The 18323-nt window shown below is 40.7% G+C and overlaps 1 protein-coding gene across 1 annotated transcript in view; it reads right to left on the bottom strand.

Annotated features, from left to right (window-relative positions):
• Positions 1-10755, bottom strand: part of LOC104273736 (amyloid beta A4 precursor protein-binding family B member 2-like) — a gene marked incomplete at its 3' end in the record, with an annotated part of 36606 nt that extends 25851 nt beyond the window's left edge. The window contains exons 1-2 of the mRNA XM_009869149.1: positions 10737-10755; positions 5706-6506 (exon numbers count right to left, since the gene is read on the bottom strand). Of these exons, the coding sequence (XP_009867451.1) occupies positions 5706-6506; positions 10737-10755 (820 nt within the window). The remainder of the gene's footprint in view (positions 1-5705; positions 6507-10736) is intronic.
• Positions 10756-18323: the final 7568 nt, after the last annotated feature.

The following is an 18323-nucleotide window of genomic DNA, read 5'->3' as shown; positions in this document are numbered from 1 at the left end:
TGGGTAGCGAAAAGGCAGATAAACATGCATTTAGTTACTCCACATACAGAGCATTCCTACACAAACACTGGGGATATACAGCAACAGTCACCTTCCCTGTTTCATAAGGAGTCAACAAATAGCCAAGTCTTGACCACTGTATAAAACATGCACTGTTCTTGATATGTGGTTTCCAGCGACCTACAGGATTAAAATAGCTCAATATTAAAAGTTGGCAGGCTATTAGGATGCATAGCAGGTGTGAACTAGAGCCTCTGACTCCTGAAAATTGGATGTTTACCTAGAATCCTGCAACTGTATAGGTGCTAATGTATTCTTTCTCTAGTTATAGGACTTGTGTTTATCCACAGTGTAACTGAATGTATTTCTATTACCATAAATCTTTTTCCACACTCAGGAACACAGAAAGCATGTTCTGTAGTAAATAACATACTCATTGTCTATATCAGATAGGTAATGCAAAGGAAAAGTAGCACTTTTAAGAGGATATTCATTTTAATTTTGTCAAAGACACTGGCTAATAAACAAAGTCAGAACTGGCCATTGGTATAAATCCAAGTAGTTTGTGATTTGCTGTTATTTTTATTGCATTAGAGGGCTATTCTACCCAGACATACTGTTATTCCAGAATACCAGACTCTATTTACAAGAATGACACTCCTGATCCCCAAAGGCCAGTCTCATTGCTGTCATTTCTGCACCGGGTTGAACTCTTCTACTTCTACCCAGCTATTAAACTGTCCTCCCAGATTTGCTCAGAGACCAGCAGCGGGCAGGCATGTGGCTCATTGCAGTCGCCTACAGTAGTGGCACTCCTTGAAAAAAAAGACACTGGGACTTTTGACACCTTTTTGAATAACATTTTCAACCAGGAAGAAACAAGTTGCTGTGAGAGCCAAAGGCTGAGAAAGTTGAGGAGCCAGAGGGGGCTGCAGCCCCTGTCCAGTGTCCCAAACCTCTGAAGAGAGTAGGGAAGGTGACTGTTTCAGAGCAGGAAAATCTTCATCTCTCCAACACTGAGCATCCCAAATCTCAGAGACCTTTCTAATTATGCAGCTATTCTCTGCTCTGGGAGGAGGGGGTTTTGTTCAGATTAGGATAAAACAGGAAGAAAAAGCAAATTCCAGTACTTCTCCTGGCTTTGAGGCAAACATTTATTTTTTTTTTCTCCCATGGACAATTCTTATTCCTAACACATTAGAGTTTGCATAAAGAGTTGCACTTTACTAAGGAGGGATAAATTTCCCCTAAAAATGGTTTTCAGGTGATAGAAAGTTTAAGAAATAGGTCTGACTTATATAGACATTCTGGTGAGCTTCATCAAAAGAAAAAAAAAAAACCCAAACAAACATCACACACAGAAAATGGCACTAAGCATCACACTCATCCTCCCCAAGGTTTTCGCTCTGGAGTGTCCACTTGACTCTTGCCATTTGCACCACACAGATTCATATAATGTCAGTGAAACTCTGAATACATAGAGACAATGAGAAAGAGTAAGTAGAGGGTGTAATAACACAAAATGCATTTCCTTTGAACACTGGACTAAGGAAATTTTCTGAAGGGAGGGGGGAAGAAGCATTTACTGTGATTTAAAATCAGTTCTGTGCCATCTGCAGTTTTAAAGACATCTGAAGTTGGTCTTTGGTAGCCCACAGCATGCTCTGAACAACAGTGGTCAGCCGGGTGGGTGCAGTCAGTCCTGTAGCCAGTGGACAAAAGCTAAAAGCCTTCATATTAAAAAAAAGCCCATACAAATATCTGAAAGCTGAAGACAAGTAGTTCTTGTCAAGAAACAGAGATAATATCTTTGAAGGAAAAAGAAGAGTATCCTCAAAACATAATTCTTACACTGTGCTGTGCTTATGGTGTTCGGTGCCCCTGTCATTACTGCACTCCACTACATTTGTTTAACAACACACACTACCACTTGTTTAACACCCAGCCAGTTGGTTTGCATCTCTGAATTGGGTTGTCTTATTTTTGCCTCTCATTCAGAAAACAAGTCAGGTCTCTTGAAAACATCTTCTCATTAGACCACAAATAAAGGTATTCTGCCCTAAGGAGAATTCAGGAGGATTTTGACTACACAGTGATGCATCCCCAGTGCAAACTATTAAGCTTAAGAGTAAACTTTTCAGGGCCTTTAAATTACATACCTCCAAAACACAACACATGAAAACAAAACAAGAAAACCACAAAACAATGTTAAGCTTTCCAAGACTTGAATAACAAATTGTGCTAACACAGAGAAATCGATGACAAAACAGTTCAGAGCCCTGGAATTAGCATATTGTAATTTTCACCAGCGTTCGCTAAGTAAAACAGTATTTGTATCTTATTCCTATGTATACTAAAATGCTAAATACAATCTCTGGATTGAACATCAATAATTCTCCAGGTGTCTGCTAGATTATACTCATTAATGGATTAACTGCTCTCAAAACTGCATCTTTTTTCCCCCTTCCCAGAAGCTGTACCACTAAAACTGTCTACTGGCGCATCTTGCAGATGCCTTTCTCCCTGTGGTCCCTAACATTTATTACTAGAGCATATAAGACACAAGGGTTAGAGAGTACTGGGCTGTGAAGACACCACACAATACTCTCCTCCCACCCAGATGCAGCGGCAGTGAGGAGCCCTGGCTATGCCTCAAATCTCAGACTTCCAGGATGGGCACGACCAGGGCTCACTGCACGACTTTCCACCCCTGCTGGCACACAGGGACAAGCAATGAAAGATTACGCCAAAAAGACGGAAATGATCAACCACAGGGGAAAGCACCGCATGCCTTTGGAGCAGATAGCCTGAGGAGGTTGGGGCAACGCCTCCACGGAAGGATCAGACAAACACAGAAGAGCCAGGATACCACCAATCCTCATTTTCTGAGGTTTCTTCTTCTTGCCTGCTCCTAAATGTGGTCCCTCCATGACCTCAGCCAGGCTAGATATTGCCCACTGGGGGTCTCTTGGGTTTTCAGTCAACTACCACTGACACAAATGCATCAGATGTATTCTCTGCTTGTGAGCAGGGCAGAAGGGTACAAGGGGTTTTGGGAAGGAACAAGTGTTACTTGATTTCCTTCAGCACCTCTGACTCTCCCACTGCTGTAGCACCCAAGTCATATGGCAAGGGAGCTAACTCCCACAGCTCGACCTGGCACAGTCAGGGGCAAAGGCTTGTCAGCCAGCACCACAGTAACTCCAAGCGACTCTTGGGAAGGAGATGGAAAAGGCACAGGCAATTGCAATGCAAAATACTGAACAGCCCTTGATCCTGCCTCAGCAAAATAAAGTTCAGTCCATTTCCTCAACTTTTATTTCACCTATGATTTTATTACCCTTCAAACATCCCTGGAAATACACACACACGCCTAGGGATGGCACATTGTTCAAATGTAAAAGGCTGGAGACCCTGAGAGCAACTAGAAAATTCACCCCCAAACAAGGAAGTCTGGAGATATTTGCACCAGTTGTGATTTCTTTCCCCCCGCCACCCCCCCACATCAGCAAAGTTGCTTTTTGCACACACCCCTCCTTTTTTTTTTTCCCCCAACATCCCAGAAAGAGCTGTAGGGGAGCCTGAGAAACTGGCCTATTATGTCGTGTCCAAAAGCCATCCATGCCAACTCAACATTTAATTTCTTAGCTGTCTTCTGCTGTATCAACTGAGAGTCCATTTTGGAAAGAACCTGGAAACATTTAATGAAACAATTTTTTCTGGGTGGAAGTAAATTCAAGATAGCCAATAATCCTAAGAGATAGATGTCTCCAAGTTGCAATAGTTGGATGTTTTTAAAGTCCATGAATACTCATACACACGGGCATCTTAAAATCAGTGATCCCATCCAGCATGACAGGTCCTGTACCCTACTCGGTGCTCTCTGACCATGACCATGAAGATGAGGAAGAAATCTCTCTACCTATTCAATCTTGAAAAACAATTTTGAGGGGGTTTAGGGCTTTCTGTTTATTTTTAACTCTCTTCTTACAGAGACTGGACATCTGATTTTCTATAACTGTCTATTTAGAAGACGTTGATTGCTAGTATGATGAAGGTAGTGGAGAATTTAAAAAAGCCCTTTATTCTGCTTTGTAAGTGTGGTGAGCTCTGAGGGCTTTATTAAGTGAAATTTTAAAAATTGTTTCTTTTCTAAACAAGGAAATCCCCCATACTCAGCAGGGCAAAGTTCCCCTTTATTTCCATAGTGTAAATAAACCAGAGCTCAGCTCACACTTGGTTAATTAAATAAGAAGACTTTGCCAGCACCTCAAAACAACTCAGAAAATTCCCCTTTCCAACGCTGAAAGAGCTCACACGCTATACAGTTGCAATACACATGCGGGAAGAAAATTTTAAACATATTATTTAAAAAGATACAAAACTTAAGCTAGCTCTTAGCATCTGAGGCCTCTTTCTTAGACTACTTGGTATTACTCTAATTTATTTTTCAGTAAATGCAAACTTTCTACCCAGCTTCTCGTTCATTTCCTATCAATAGTTTCTCCAGAAAGTGTTATCACTGGTGTCATATGTATTATATCAAGTATCCTGACAAATAATATTAAGTCAAACAGCAATTTTAGTCAACTAAAAGGTTTTTCCTGCTGCACACAAAGAGATGACTATGAAAATTTTTTCTCTTAACAGCAAAGGTTTGTTATACATGGAAAAAGAGATCATAAGAACAATTTTATCTCGCACAATGAGGAGCAATTTGGAAATACCCTACACGTTGAAAAAAAATTACTTTTGTCATAATCGTGCATGACTGATCGCATGCAGCTGTGGATTTGGCTTTTAGGGGCCTTCGCGCGGTACGCAATCTCTGCACTATAGTAATGAAATCACTTAAAACAGAAAACAGTAACAATAGATGATGAACTTCCTAAGCCCCCATGTCACCTTCGAGAATTGGATTGCCTCCTCTCATTTTGACAAAGTTGGTACCTTGACATACTGGCATGGATATAAAAAAAAGTGACAAAGTCCATTAACTAGAGTAAACGAGATCTCGGGAGTTTTAAAAATACTGCAGATGTGTTGTAAATCACAACAGAGCCAGTGCAGAAGTCATCATTACTGTTCAAATAACTAACGAGCCCAGGTTTCCAAAATATGAAATGCCATGGCTTCAGCATCTGAGTTACTTTATGGAATTGAAGAAAGAACTAAGAAAACAAAATACAGAAATTTAATGACCGAAAATTTGAGAGGACTTTTTTTAAAATAAAAGAACATCCTCAAATGATGAAGATGGCGGGAGGGCACTCACAAAAATTTGAATCAGAAAAGTAAAAATCTTTGCTGAAACTATAAATCATGGCTCAGAAAAGTTCGCTTGTTGCATGCAGGCAGCTATCAGGAGTTCAGCATCTCCAGACAATTGTGTACTTCTCATAACATCTACCCATTGATCAGTGACGAGTAATTATTTATAGCAAGAGGGGCAGTTGCCGTATTTTTAGGATCCTGTCTACAGCATTCACTGGGGCCTTTCCTAAAGCAGCAGTAAAGCTGCCAGGATTGAGCGGGAGGCTGCCAAGCAGACAAGAAGCTTTAAGCCCACTGCTTGCGTTGTGATGTGGATCCACTCCCCTACCAAAAGCACCGCTAAATCGCTTCTCTCCTTCCACCTCCCAGCTGAGAGGAGCTAAGCAACGTATTTCTAAAACAGCAGCCACGAGCAGCCTTTATGCACGTACCTGTTTCATCGGGTGAGCTCGGCGAGGCGCTGTCCTGGGACAACGTGGTCCAGCTGGAATCCTCATCGCTTGGGGCCAGGTTTTGAATCCTATGGAGGGCACAATCTGTTTTGGCCCCAGTTTTGGGGTGGTCTTTCTTAGTCTCTGGGCTTGAGGACACTGTGGCAACTTGGCCATCCTCTGGGCTTGACAGCTGGTTTTGTTTCCGGGGCAGGACTTCCCCATTGACAATAAGAGTAGAAGCCTGGCTGTTGCTTTGTGTAGATTTCTCTTCCATCGCAACAAAACTCTGCTCTAGCTCTCTAGTAGATGTCTCTAGATCCGCGTAATAATTCAGGAAGCTCTTGGTCCTCCTTGGCTGCGAGGGCAATATCTCACAGCCAGAGGAATCCTGCGGGATCGGCTCTTTGCCTTCAAACTTCTCAGAAGTTACGTTTATGCCCGCAGTGGTACTGAGGTTTTTGTTGGGATCCTGCTGTCCCTGCTCGGCAGCTTTCCTGAGCTGGTTCTCTCCATTCTTCACCAGCTTTATATTTGCAGAGCTGTTGCCCAGAAGGGGCTGAGCTGCTGGATCGGAAAGACCCATGGCTGTCTGAATATTAGTCAGCGCGTATTTTTTCCTGCATTTCGGAGGAGTGCTGTTCTTGGTCTCCGTGTGCCTGATCTCTGCATTCAGAAGTTCATTGTGAGAGGAGCGCAGGTTAAGGGTGTTTGGCGGGGTGGCGGGGCTGTTGCGGTTCACAACGTCCGTCGTGCTGCCGCTTGCCATAAACACGGCCAATGCGTCCACGCCAGAATCAACTAGAAAAGTAAAAAGAGAGAGTCATGAAACACATTCGTTCCATACGCTATATTGCTAGGGCTTCTGGTAAAGGGATGCAGCACGTGACATAATTGGTTTACAGCAGGAAAATTTTCAAAACCTGAGTGGGTAAGAGAATAGACAAAAGTTCAGCTTATTTAACAAGAAGAAACAGAGGCAGAAAAAATACAGAGATCATCAGGACCACGAAGCTGAGAAGAAGCAGAAAGCTTGACCCTAAGCGAGGCAGTTTTAGGGCAGGTTTTCACACCTGACTCTGCTGCAGGCAGTCTTGGGCACAGGGGAAGTGCCCTGGATGTCCAGAAGTCATCCTTACCATCATTTCAATACAGTGTTTCACCTCTACCTCTGACAAGGAGGGGAAGTGCTCCTCAAGCGCTCAAAGCAGAAAATTTGAGAAATTTCCAAGCAGACCACAGACAGATGCTGCTTTTTTCCCATCTAGGGTAGAACTCAAGTACTGTTACTTTTAAACCTGATTGGCCAGTCAGCTGTTGCCTCAAAACCTGTATTTTCTCTGTTCTTTGTCTATCCTTCCTTTAGACTTGTTTTTTTTGTACCTTTTTTTTTTCCCCTTAGGTGAGGAAGTAGAGGGTTAGGGTGTAGAGAATACAAGTAGATTATTTCACAAAAGTGTACTTGACTTCTATGGGGGGAAAAAAATTCTCTTGACAATATATCCCGCTCTAACTTAATCAGAGCAGGGACAACAATGGCTCACCTATTTCTATACCTCAAGAAATTCAAAATTAAGGATAAAATGTATATCCTAGGGTAGAGCACACACCGTTAAATAAAAACACTCTTTTGCCTACTTGTAGACAACTTTCTGATTTTTGCCAGCCAGGGGTACAGCTCACATTTTGAAAATACTAAGTCTCTTAAGGGAACAGATTATCAGACTATGAAAAATGATTAAAATAATGTATTTTTAAAAACTTAAATTTGTTCCTGTACTGTCTATTTATGGCTCCCACTAATCTACACAAATATTCCATGAACACCTCAATTTACATGCTGTAGTCGTCACTGTTGTTTGACACCTGGCAACCAAATTAGAGGCCAATTAATAAATCACTCCCATCTGCCACAGCATGGAACACCCTTACTGTTGTTCCTGATTCTCAGATATCACTGACTGCTTATAATGCACACAAAAACATGTCTGGGGCTTATCCAGGAATGAAAAGCTGTAACGTGAGCTAGCCGATGACAGATCCTTCCTACTGAGTTGCGCTGCATTCTTGTATATTTGATATATGACAGAACTGACTGCTGTACAGATCTACAAGAGATTAAATATATGGGGTTTAAAAGAACATATACATAAATACAGAGTGAAAAGGAGCACTTCACAATGTTACCTAAACACACACATGGCTGCTAGTGTTCCTTCTTCTCTGATACGCTGTCAAGGCTGCGTACTTTCAACCACCACTCTGGTTCATTTAAAAAAACCAAGCAGACCAAGTATACTCTGTTCCCTGAACCATCCATCTAGAACAGCTCCTGAAACTTGTGCAGAACAGAATTTAAACTAAATTTTACAAGTTTTCATGTCTGCCATTTCCTCAAGCCCCACTCAGTCTAGACCAACTGCAAACTCTTCTGAAGACGGATCACCCCACGCACACTGCAAAACCCATCAGCCTAGGTAACAAGTAACAAACATCCTACAGACAATTTCAGCTTTAGCCACAGAAGACTTTTAAAACACAACCATCACATAATTTAAAGGAACTTTATAAATGTACTTCTCATAGAAATACATCTATAAATGATGCTTTCTGAATCTCAACTAAAATTAATCAAGTCTTATATAAACAATATCCTACATACTGTTACCAAAGCACAGGCTTTAATCTAAAAACATGAAATGGCCTGTGTTTATGGACTGGTTGCTTTATACTCTTTCTGAATCTGTTAAAAGCTTGACAATTTGGAAGTCACATAAAAAATAAATTAGTAGGGCAGGATAATTTTGACCCAGTACCCGAGTTATGGAATTGCACAGTATATATTTACTTCACTAGATTACATTTTATTTTATGCTCCAGCAAATTAAAACGAGATTTTTTTTTCATCAATAAATAAAACTGCCGCAATCTGGAACAAGACTGAAATTTATTCTTGTTCTTTGTTACAAGTGAGCTGCTTCATACAACGTTCGCCACTATTTTTACCACTGAACACATTTCTTAAAAAATTATCTTCCTGGATAAAGATTAAGTAGCTGCCTGTCAGATTATCTTTAGCCAATCTCCTACCATTAGCAATCCTCTTACCAAAAATACTGTAAGAACAAGCACATAGAAACATTGAATTAAAATGTATTGTGCTTTACTCATCTGATTGATAAAGCTCCCCCGTGGATTTACGATGAATGTTGCCACACTGATCAATCACTTGGCCAAAGCCTCCAGAAGCCTTTGCAACCCAAGCAGTGCTTGCAAGTTGGCTGCTAAATTGGGTTGTTGTAGGATCGTAAGCAGAGAAACATCAAAATGAACCTTTCACTAGACACCACCTCCCCTCCTGACCCCCTTTTCAGATCATCGATGGGCACACAAACAGTACCACAAGCACAGAGAGGAGCAGGCTGTCCTCTCAGAGGACAGGGTGCCTGCTCACTGGCCAACACCCTGCACCCCCAGCCAGGCTTTGGGATGGGAGCAGAGGGCATCCCTCCACTCTCAGAAAGAGATATAAATGTGAGGAAGAAGGAAGCAGCAAAAGAGGCAAAAAAAGAATAAGAAACACAGATGGGAAGGAGGAGGTCTTGTGTCTCAAGTTGCTACCAGATCAGGACTAACCGAAGTGCTGGAAAACATTTGAACGCAAGGAAATGCTCAGTGGGTTGAGCGCGGTGCTGACAACAATGACAACACCGAGGTCGCAGGTTCGATTCCCACTTGGTCCCCACATGTTGCCTGGTCTAGTCGAGAGGTGGCGTCCCTGCCCATGACAGGGAGGTTGGATTAAATGATCTCTAAGGTCCCGTCCAACCTAGGCCATTCTATGATTCTATGAAATGCTCAAATGCACAGAAAAAACCCACCCTGGACTGTGCAGCAGAACAGCTTAAGGAAGAAGAGTGACAGCTGGTCATGGTGGTGCTGGAAACACATCACCTTTCCCAGAGGATGCACATCCCAACCATCTAATCAAAAAGCTAAAGGAAATGCAACTTCTTTCTGTGCCTGCAAAAGACCAAAATTCCCCTCACTGACTCCCCACATCCCTCCGACCCTGCCTCCCCTGCCGCAGTGGTACCTGAGGCACGTTGGTGCTGCACCCATCACCTGCTACCCAATGCCCCATGCCAGGGGTCCTGCACCCAGGCACCCCACGGACAGGCAGACCCCGTCCCCCCTGCTCGGGCAGCTCCTCATACTGCCTGGCTACCAGTAAGGACACTGCTACTGGCACAGGGCACCCTTTTTTCAGCTCCTTCTGCTGAAAAGCAAACACAAAGGGAGAAGCAGGGGGGAACCCCGGAGTTGGTTGCGTGTATCTTGGCTCAAGCAGGGGAATTAGTGGTAAGTTATAAGCAGGTAAAAATAAGAGATTATAATTAAAAAAAAATTGGACTCTGGTGTAAAACTAAGACTAATTAGAACGTTATCTTTACTGGGAATAGCAACATATTATTGAAATGCTAGTACTTAAAGGCAGCAGCTAAGTAGATAAAAGATCTGTCACAGCAATTCATTGATGGGTTTAGCTTGCTTGTTTTTTAAAACAAATCACTGTCTCAGCTGCATAATTTAACATTTAGAAACACACCTACAGATATTAATATACTTTCACCACTATAATGTGTTATACACAAAGTAGTCCCAATTTTCATAATAATACAAATAGCACTATTACTCAAATGGCTTTTATTGATGTTTTTCATCCTTGTCATAAAAGTCACAGAGCTAGAAGGAGAGAGCAAATACCATTGAAAACAGAAAACAGTGCATGACTGATGTGTCTTTGCCTCTAATAAGACTTTTTTGCATTGTATTGTCTACAGGAATAGTTCTTAAAAAGCTGAATAAAGAGTTTATTCAAAAAGGGACTGTTAAAAAGAAAAGAAAATGTTTGCTCTTTTTCACGTGTAAGTGCAAAATGAAAGCAAAATATGGACCTGTGAAGAAGAAGGAAAAGAGGAGGCAAGTTTCACATATTTGCATAGCAGAATCTTTTAAAGGGCATCTGACCTGGAAGTACTTCTGACATGGCTCACGTGGCGTCAGCAATGCATCAGGAAATAGATTATAATTTGAAATCTGAAAAGAGGGATCATTTAAGAATTAAAACCAAAGGAAAATACAAAATAAAAACACCACATTTCAGAAGCTCCTGAGAGACATTAAGCATTCTATAACAAACTCTGAATGTAACAGTGAGGATATTCTCAGCTTTCAATGATACCTGACAGTCATTAAAGTATGGGAGTCTACAGCAGCAAAACCAAGTAATTATAAATTATTATGACATTTTTCTTAATGGATGCTTTACTAGGAGCACAAGTTCAACAATACTCTTCAGTTTTAATCAACATACTGTAGCAAAAACTTCATGACATTAGAAAACCTTGTTTTTTCTCCAGTCGCCCAACTACAGCTTACTGCAGAAACTACAGGAGCATTGATGAGAAAAAATATCGCAGTATGTCATGTTCACATTGGGATTTGCAAAATGACATCCAGTTTGTGAAATTTAAGAAGGACAGTCTGCAGGGTTGATTCCACAGGAGAGAATCTTCAAAAGGAAGCTAGCCAACAAGCCCCTGTACAGGACTCTTTCCAGGCCAGCTTCTCAAAAGTAAACCATTTTGCGTTAAAGCCTCTGGTTTGGATGCGAATGACACATGCTCTGGGAGACAAGGTATTTCTATGCACTTCAGACTATTTCTGCCATTGTGTCCAGGAAACATAAGGAAAGAAATAATACAAACCTTTTCATAACGCAGATTGTCTTTCTGCAAGGGTATCTACTGAGTACAATCATGTCATGGGGCTACGGCCTCAGGTGCTCTACATTTTGGCTCTAGTTAAAGCCTAAGCAGCTGGAGAGAATGCCTCCATTATACAGCGATTGCAACTCAACGCTAGCTAACTCACTCTGCTTCAAAACGGTGAATTCTCGCATTGAAGCATTAATTCTTAATTAAGTATGCTTACACACCGTATTCTCACACCTGCATTCTTTCTTCAACTAAGCCCAGTCAAACGGTAATAGCTAAACCGACATCAGACAAAAGCATCCCGATAAAATCTAGATTTACATTAATGTAGCTGAAACTAGAATTGAGACTAGAAGCTTTCTTAGTGTCAGATGTCATCGTGCTACTTCTTGCCTACATATCTACACAAATTCCAGGCAATGTTAAACCCTTTCAGAAGGGAAAAAGAAGGAAAACACTTGAAGTGCTGTGGTAGATCAGAGTAACTGATGATAGAGTAACGGAACAGAGTAACTGTTCCTACAGCCAGCGGTTTTCTTCTCGTTGGTCCTCCGGCAATGACATCTCTGCCAGACTGAGCTTGGAAGTTGAAGAGAGAAAGCTCAGCACAGCCAAGAAAGCAAATTCCAATGGGGAGCAGAGCAGTTTTGGCAATGCAAGAGCTGGAAAAGGAGTAGGCCTGCAACCAGCTCGCACATGGGCTCTCAAACCCATCTGCAGGCTTCTCCACACAAACCTCGGAGTTCCTGCAGATGGGAAGGACCTCTCAAGATTGTCTAATCCAACCTCCCTGCCCAAGCAGGGAATCACTGCTACCCTCTCCTCTCCACCTTGGCTCTGTCCTCACAGCAGAACAAAATAACCACTTCAACCTGCTCGCTAAATGCAGCTTCTCCCATTTTGAGTCATTTCTGCTTCACTTAGTCCTACTGAAATAATTGGCATCCAGTAACCAGGCTTCTGTCTTGGCTCCTCTGTCCCCATGAGGCGCCCTGTCAGCCCCTGCTGCCATGATAATGACATTTTGCCTTTTAGAGCTAATCATGCTGCCAAACGACTGCAACAGTCTAGTAGCAGTGCTGTCTCTGTTCTAGTGATGCTCTCATTAATGGAAATCCATAATGCTGATTTGTCTTTAACTAATATCATAAAGGAAAAAACAACTTCAGATCCTCCAATGAGCTCTGGCACTCAAGGAGAAAATGCCTTCCCATTTGCCATTCTCCCTCCCCCTTCCCACACAAGTCAAATTCCTCATCCAGAAAAAAAACAGAGACAAGATGCTGCTGAGAATCAGATTCTAGCAGCTACAAAGCAAAAAGAAAAACAATAATGATGATAATAACAAAAAGAAACGTGCTAAATCCATTGCTCCTTTACTTAGGATTTTATTAATAGAGACACATTTAAATAACCAGTGTATATTTTACGACCTTACTGAAAATCTTATGTTGCAGATGGTCTGGGTCATCTTATGCTACTAGAGTATTGTTAAATCAAGTGATCACCTGGAGAAATAAGGAGCAATTCTTTTATTTATATGAGGCATAACCACGACATGCAATCACAACTAATCTTGCATTTAGTAACGGAAGAAACAGGATGGCATACTAAGTCTTTCCAAATTAAATTTTATCCCTTTAATTAGATTTCCCCTCTTTTGTAGAATGGAACGGTCTGGGAGACAAAAACAGTGCTGTCACAGCAAGAAGATGGAGTGTGGTTTATCTATTGGGTACTTGGAAGCACAGATAATAAGACCTTCTGTCATCAGATCTATATATTCACAGTGACATTTGTTAAGTAAACCTCAGCCATTTTTTCTAATCCTGTTGTGTAAATTACACTCCTGAGCTTTAACATTATTTTTGTTTTCAATCAAGACATAAATTACTCAATCTGTACAATAAAGATCACACCTCAGACTTTATTTGCTAATTAAAAGCTACTCAACTTTAAATGCATGTGCTAATACAGGGTACAAGCACAAACTTCATTTTCTCTCGGAGACACAAATTCAGAAACCGCAACTTAAATTTCTGCAACTTTGCTGACCAACAAAGCAAGGACTTGGTCTTCTGTATCCTGTAATCTCAGTCTCAAGTGCCATCCAGAAATAACTCTTACCAAGTCTAAAGGTAAACAATGTGTCATCAAACCTGATCAGAATTACAAAACCCAAAGAAAGATGTCATATGAAAAAGAAGCTAGGTTAAGCTGTCTCAGGAAAAAAAAGGTAACCAAAATGCTTTGTAGGACAAGCAGCCTACCTGTATGTTTAATGGAATAACAGAAAGGAATCAATGGCTGCAGATTTTGCATATAAAATGACTTAGACTTATACAGAGTGAGTCCAGACCAGGAATTTTCAGCCCGATGTAAATTTAACGCAGAACATTCAACAGCTCCTAAAAGATGAAGCAAAACCATTCAAAAGATGATCAATTCCTTAACACAGTTAAGGAAACCCAGCAGTGCCCAGTATCAGCTTTCCAGCTGTTGACGATGGCACTAGCCCAAGCTCAAAGCTCTTAGACAAGCAGAGAAAGTAGGAAAGAGACTAAGAGTAGGTCACAACATTATTAACATTAGGAACAAAAGTGTTAACTGAGCCCCTATCAGATGCAATGGATGACTTAACTTCCAGCACAGATGCTGTGCTGGACAAAAAATAAAAAAAATAGATGATTATCATTTACCACCTCCCACACACCTTGTCTGTGGCCCTGCTATTTGCAGCTTGCAAACACTCGGCTGTTCCTGCAAAGCCTAGAAACGACACTGCATATTCCTGAGCACAATCCACTTCTCCAAGAACAACTACCTGCATGCACATAAATGCAGACATTCCAGCTTCTCTTTTTAAACAAATATATTTTAACAATTACAGTTCTGATGGCCTGGCATAATGATTTCACTTGCTACAACTTCATCTGCCCTCTGAATTATGTGTAATAAATTTATGTCTAGTAACACATTACGCTTTTATCGAGGTTATCCAGAAATATTTTTACCCTCATATTACCCAGACGGGTAGCAAAAGTTTTGAGTCACCTATAATCTGACTCAAAGTTGAGATGTTAAAATGCATTTGAAAAAGCATGGTACACAAAATTTTTTTTTCTTATTACTATAAGATTGTACTTAATGTTAAATTGAGGTCTAGAGATGAGAAACTGAAAATTAAATAAATGGTAAATAATCTTTCAGTAGATTCTCTACAATTCTATACAAAATGAATAAAAATGCATATATAATCAAAAGTGTAAATGCAAGGAGTGAAAACCTCTAATTTCACTAATTCCTGTTTGCAACTAATTTCAAATTGCTAACTATAAGTCAAAACCTAAGAGAGGAAAAAAAAAAGTCCAAGTCTTAGTCACAGAACAGAGCATTGGATTGATTGCCAGGTTTTGCAACCAGTGATCTCAAGGACAGAAAATTAAGATCCTGCACATTGACAAGCTTGCTTCTGTTCCACATACATTAAAAATATTCTGTATGTCACCTAGGAAAGGTTATTGTATGTGCACTTGAACTACATCTGCTAAAACTCTCTTACAGTTGGACTCGCATGTCCTACCCACATATCCCTTGCTCCCAGTAATGGAACAGGATGTATTTCAGAGCACAAGTTGTATAAAACCAGAAACAGTCTCCACATTTCTAGTCTAGTTTTCCACAGAAAGCTGATCTAAAATAAGGCTACATCTCAGCAAGGCTGAAAGATGCTGACAAAGTTACGTATTGTCTTCATCCGAACTTTAATGGGACAAATCAGAAATACTTCAAAACACACCAACAGTTTATAAACTTAGTGTTGCAGTATTGCTTAAATTGACAAAATGCTGAGAGATTCCTAAAACAGCCACACCCTAGAGTAACTCTCCACGTAATCATGGTACTAGCATACAGGAACAACTTTAATCTCGGTCTGCTATGGCAAGTAGAGCTCCTTAAGAATGCTGTTGTACTACACTGAGAAACTTCTACCCATAGTGCTCATATATAAAACAAAACCACAAACTCATAAATAAAACCAAAGTATCATATTTGCTTCGTGTTCCCCATAAACTAAACAGATCAATTAATAGTAAAGGGCAAGGAGAGCACAGGAAAAAAGCAACTGCACTTACTGGCATTTATACTAATTACACTAAAGTGTGGCTAAAAGCGGACTCAGTTTCAACAAAGAGCAAACTTGGCAGTAGAAGACATTGAACAAGTGGAAAAGAACAGGCTACTAGTATTATTGGCCTGAATTTCAGCACGGAGTCTCGAGTTCTTGACATGCTAGCCAAAAGCCTCTACTCCTTTCTCTTATCTACAAAATCAGAGATGTTCACGAGGAGCTTTAACACCAAAGGAACTGAGGCTCCTGTGAAAAGGGACAAATATGTGATGCAAATATGGTACCATGATGGTTCTCCACAAACATGCACAACCCCAAGCAGAGTTACCAGGGACACCTTCAGAGCACTCTACCTCTGGTTTTGCCATGAAGAAGACACGAACCTGTCACAGCCCTGGGATAGGGGTACAGTTTAACTATGCTAAGCCATGAAACCAGAAGTGATCACACACATTCAGAGTAATATGCAGTTCTTAATGAAGCTTTTTATCTGCAGACTCCATGTCAGTTCCTATCTGAGGAAACCAGCACGTGCTCTAGGCCTTCACCAGGATCACCCAAGAGGCACTGACAAAGTTGTTGTGCAAGTTTGCAGTAGCTTCCTAGGAAAGGTAGAAACCTAAACAAGAAGGGCCTTAAGGGCCAGAGCAACATACGTGTCATTGAGTGTTTCTGTAGTTTTCATTCCATGAATCATCTGTATTCCCACCTTTTCCTCAGCCAAGCAACAATTACATTAAGATTTTCAGCAACTGTACAGAAAACTGTCCCTTTTAAGCAGTGCTAACATTTGAGTCTCATTTGCACCAAGATACCTTTCTCTGGAAAGCAAAGGTCAGTAGACACAGGGCAGGATTTTGCAGATGTAGAATTTTACTGGGATGCCGCTAACAAGAGTTATGTGCTGGATACATTCCTCCTTGGCAGTCGAGGTGCCTCTTTGGGCAAGGTTTCCATCACTCTGGAAGCAGTTCCAAGCCGTTCCACAGCACATTTTCACACCAGCTCATCTTGGGCTAACAACAGCAGTGTAATTACCAGCACTGGCTGCAGGACTGCAAGTTTAGGGTTTTTTTCCAAGGGTTTGCTCTATATTTGTGATGCCGCCATTCTCAAATTAGTTTCCTTATTTCACTGCAACAAAGCTAAGACTTTCCAGCAGTTTCACTAAGCAACAGTCCCCTTCTAAGAACAGCAGTGGGGGACTGCCCCAGGACAAAGAAGGTTGCAGCTGGACACACTTAGGGAAGCTGAAAAGGCACAGGCAGGGCAGGAATTTGAGTATTCCTGGTGGGAAATCAAACCCCATGTTCATAAAATCAACCTAGCTCTCTCTGTCCTCAAGTACACTGAATTATTTATAAGAGCAGCTCTAGCACAGCAGATCATAAGGAAGAACCAAGACTCAAACCTCTACCCTCTGCTGTCGGGGGGAGTGTCTTCCCATGAGGGACATTTCCTTTCATCCTCATCCTTGAATTATGATCATTTCATCAAAATGGTATTTCCCTAAAAAAGTTTACTTGGGGAAAAAAAAAAAAAAGAAAAAAATTACCTTCCATAAAACATTTCTGAAACAAAACTCCAGTCAGCTCTAATAATTACATATCTGAAAGATAGGTTTGGTTTTTTTCTTTTATTCTTAAACAAAAGCACTCTCACTGAACTGTGAATTTTATTACTACTATTGTTTAAACCCTTCCTGAGCATTTAATGCCAGCAGAACAGGACTGGAACCAATTCCATTTTCTCCAAAATACTTTGCTCGGATTTCACTATTGTGCAAAACACAACTAAAGTAAATGAATTTTTACCCCGGGGACAGACAACCCATTAAAAAAGTTTTTTCCAGACATACAAATCCCTTTTACTCTGTGCACAGAAATATATATTTTTTTAAGTATGAAAGAAAACTTGAACATACATAAACAACACAAACAGTACCATGTTCTCCGGAGAGCCACTGCAGTTGATGCAGAAAAGTGGGGTTTATGAGTAAATATTAGAAAAGAAAAAAAAAAAGCTCAGGAGAAATTACCAGAAGATTGTTTACAAAACCTAGCTTCTCAGGAGCTGGAGACTGTACATCCTTAGTCCATATTTTTCACAAGAAAAACACAGGAAAAAAACAAAACAGCACATGAGGGAGTGTTAAGTCAGGACAAGCAATGCTTGGCAGAGCCAGGGATACACCCAAGACCGCTTTGCTTATTGTCAGTAAGAAAGGGAGATCATTGCTCTTTAATTACACTTCTAAAAAGTCTAAACTAGCACACACCTGCTCAATTCACAGCTTTCAGTTCTACATTTTAAACACCTTGCTGCTTCTTATATCTTCAGCACCTGTTTTTCAAATACATTTCCTAGCACTGGGCTTCAAATAAGCTGTCTTCTATTTAAATTGTTAGATGTTTCCTTGGATATAAAACCACTTGCTATTCTCCTAAGGCCACACACAATTATATTCATTACATTTATGAAAAATCAGTCAACAAAACAGCCAATGTGATAAATGGATGAAATATTATCTCACCACTAAAGAAGCAATACAACTGCCATACACAGACCTAATTCTTCCCTTACAGACTTTATTTAGGCATGTACATATGTACAGACAGAAGATAAAAGTCAGGGACTAAGGCTTAAGGGAAGTCCTTCATGCTACAACGTTAAGATTGTAACAACCATGAATGTGAAATACAATAG

Source organism: Apaloderma vittatum, unplaced genomic scaffold (assembly GCF_000703405.1).
Source record: "Apaloderma vittatum isolate BGI_N311 unplaced genomic scaffold, ASM70340v1 scaffold8765, whole genome shotgun sequence".
Classification (NCBI taxonomy): Eukaryota; Metazoa; Chordata; class Aves; order Trogoniformes; family Trogonidae; genus Apaloderma; species Apaloderma vittatum.
The sequence above is the reverse complement of the archived record's forward strand: the minus strand, read 5'-3'. Positions and strand labels throughout refer to the sequence as shown.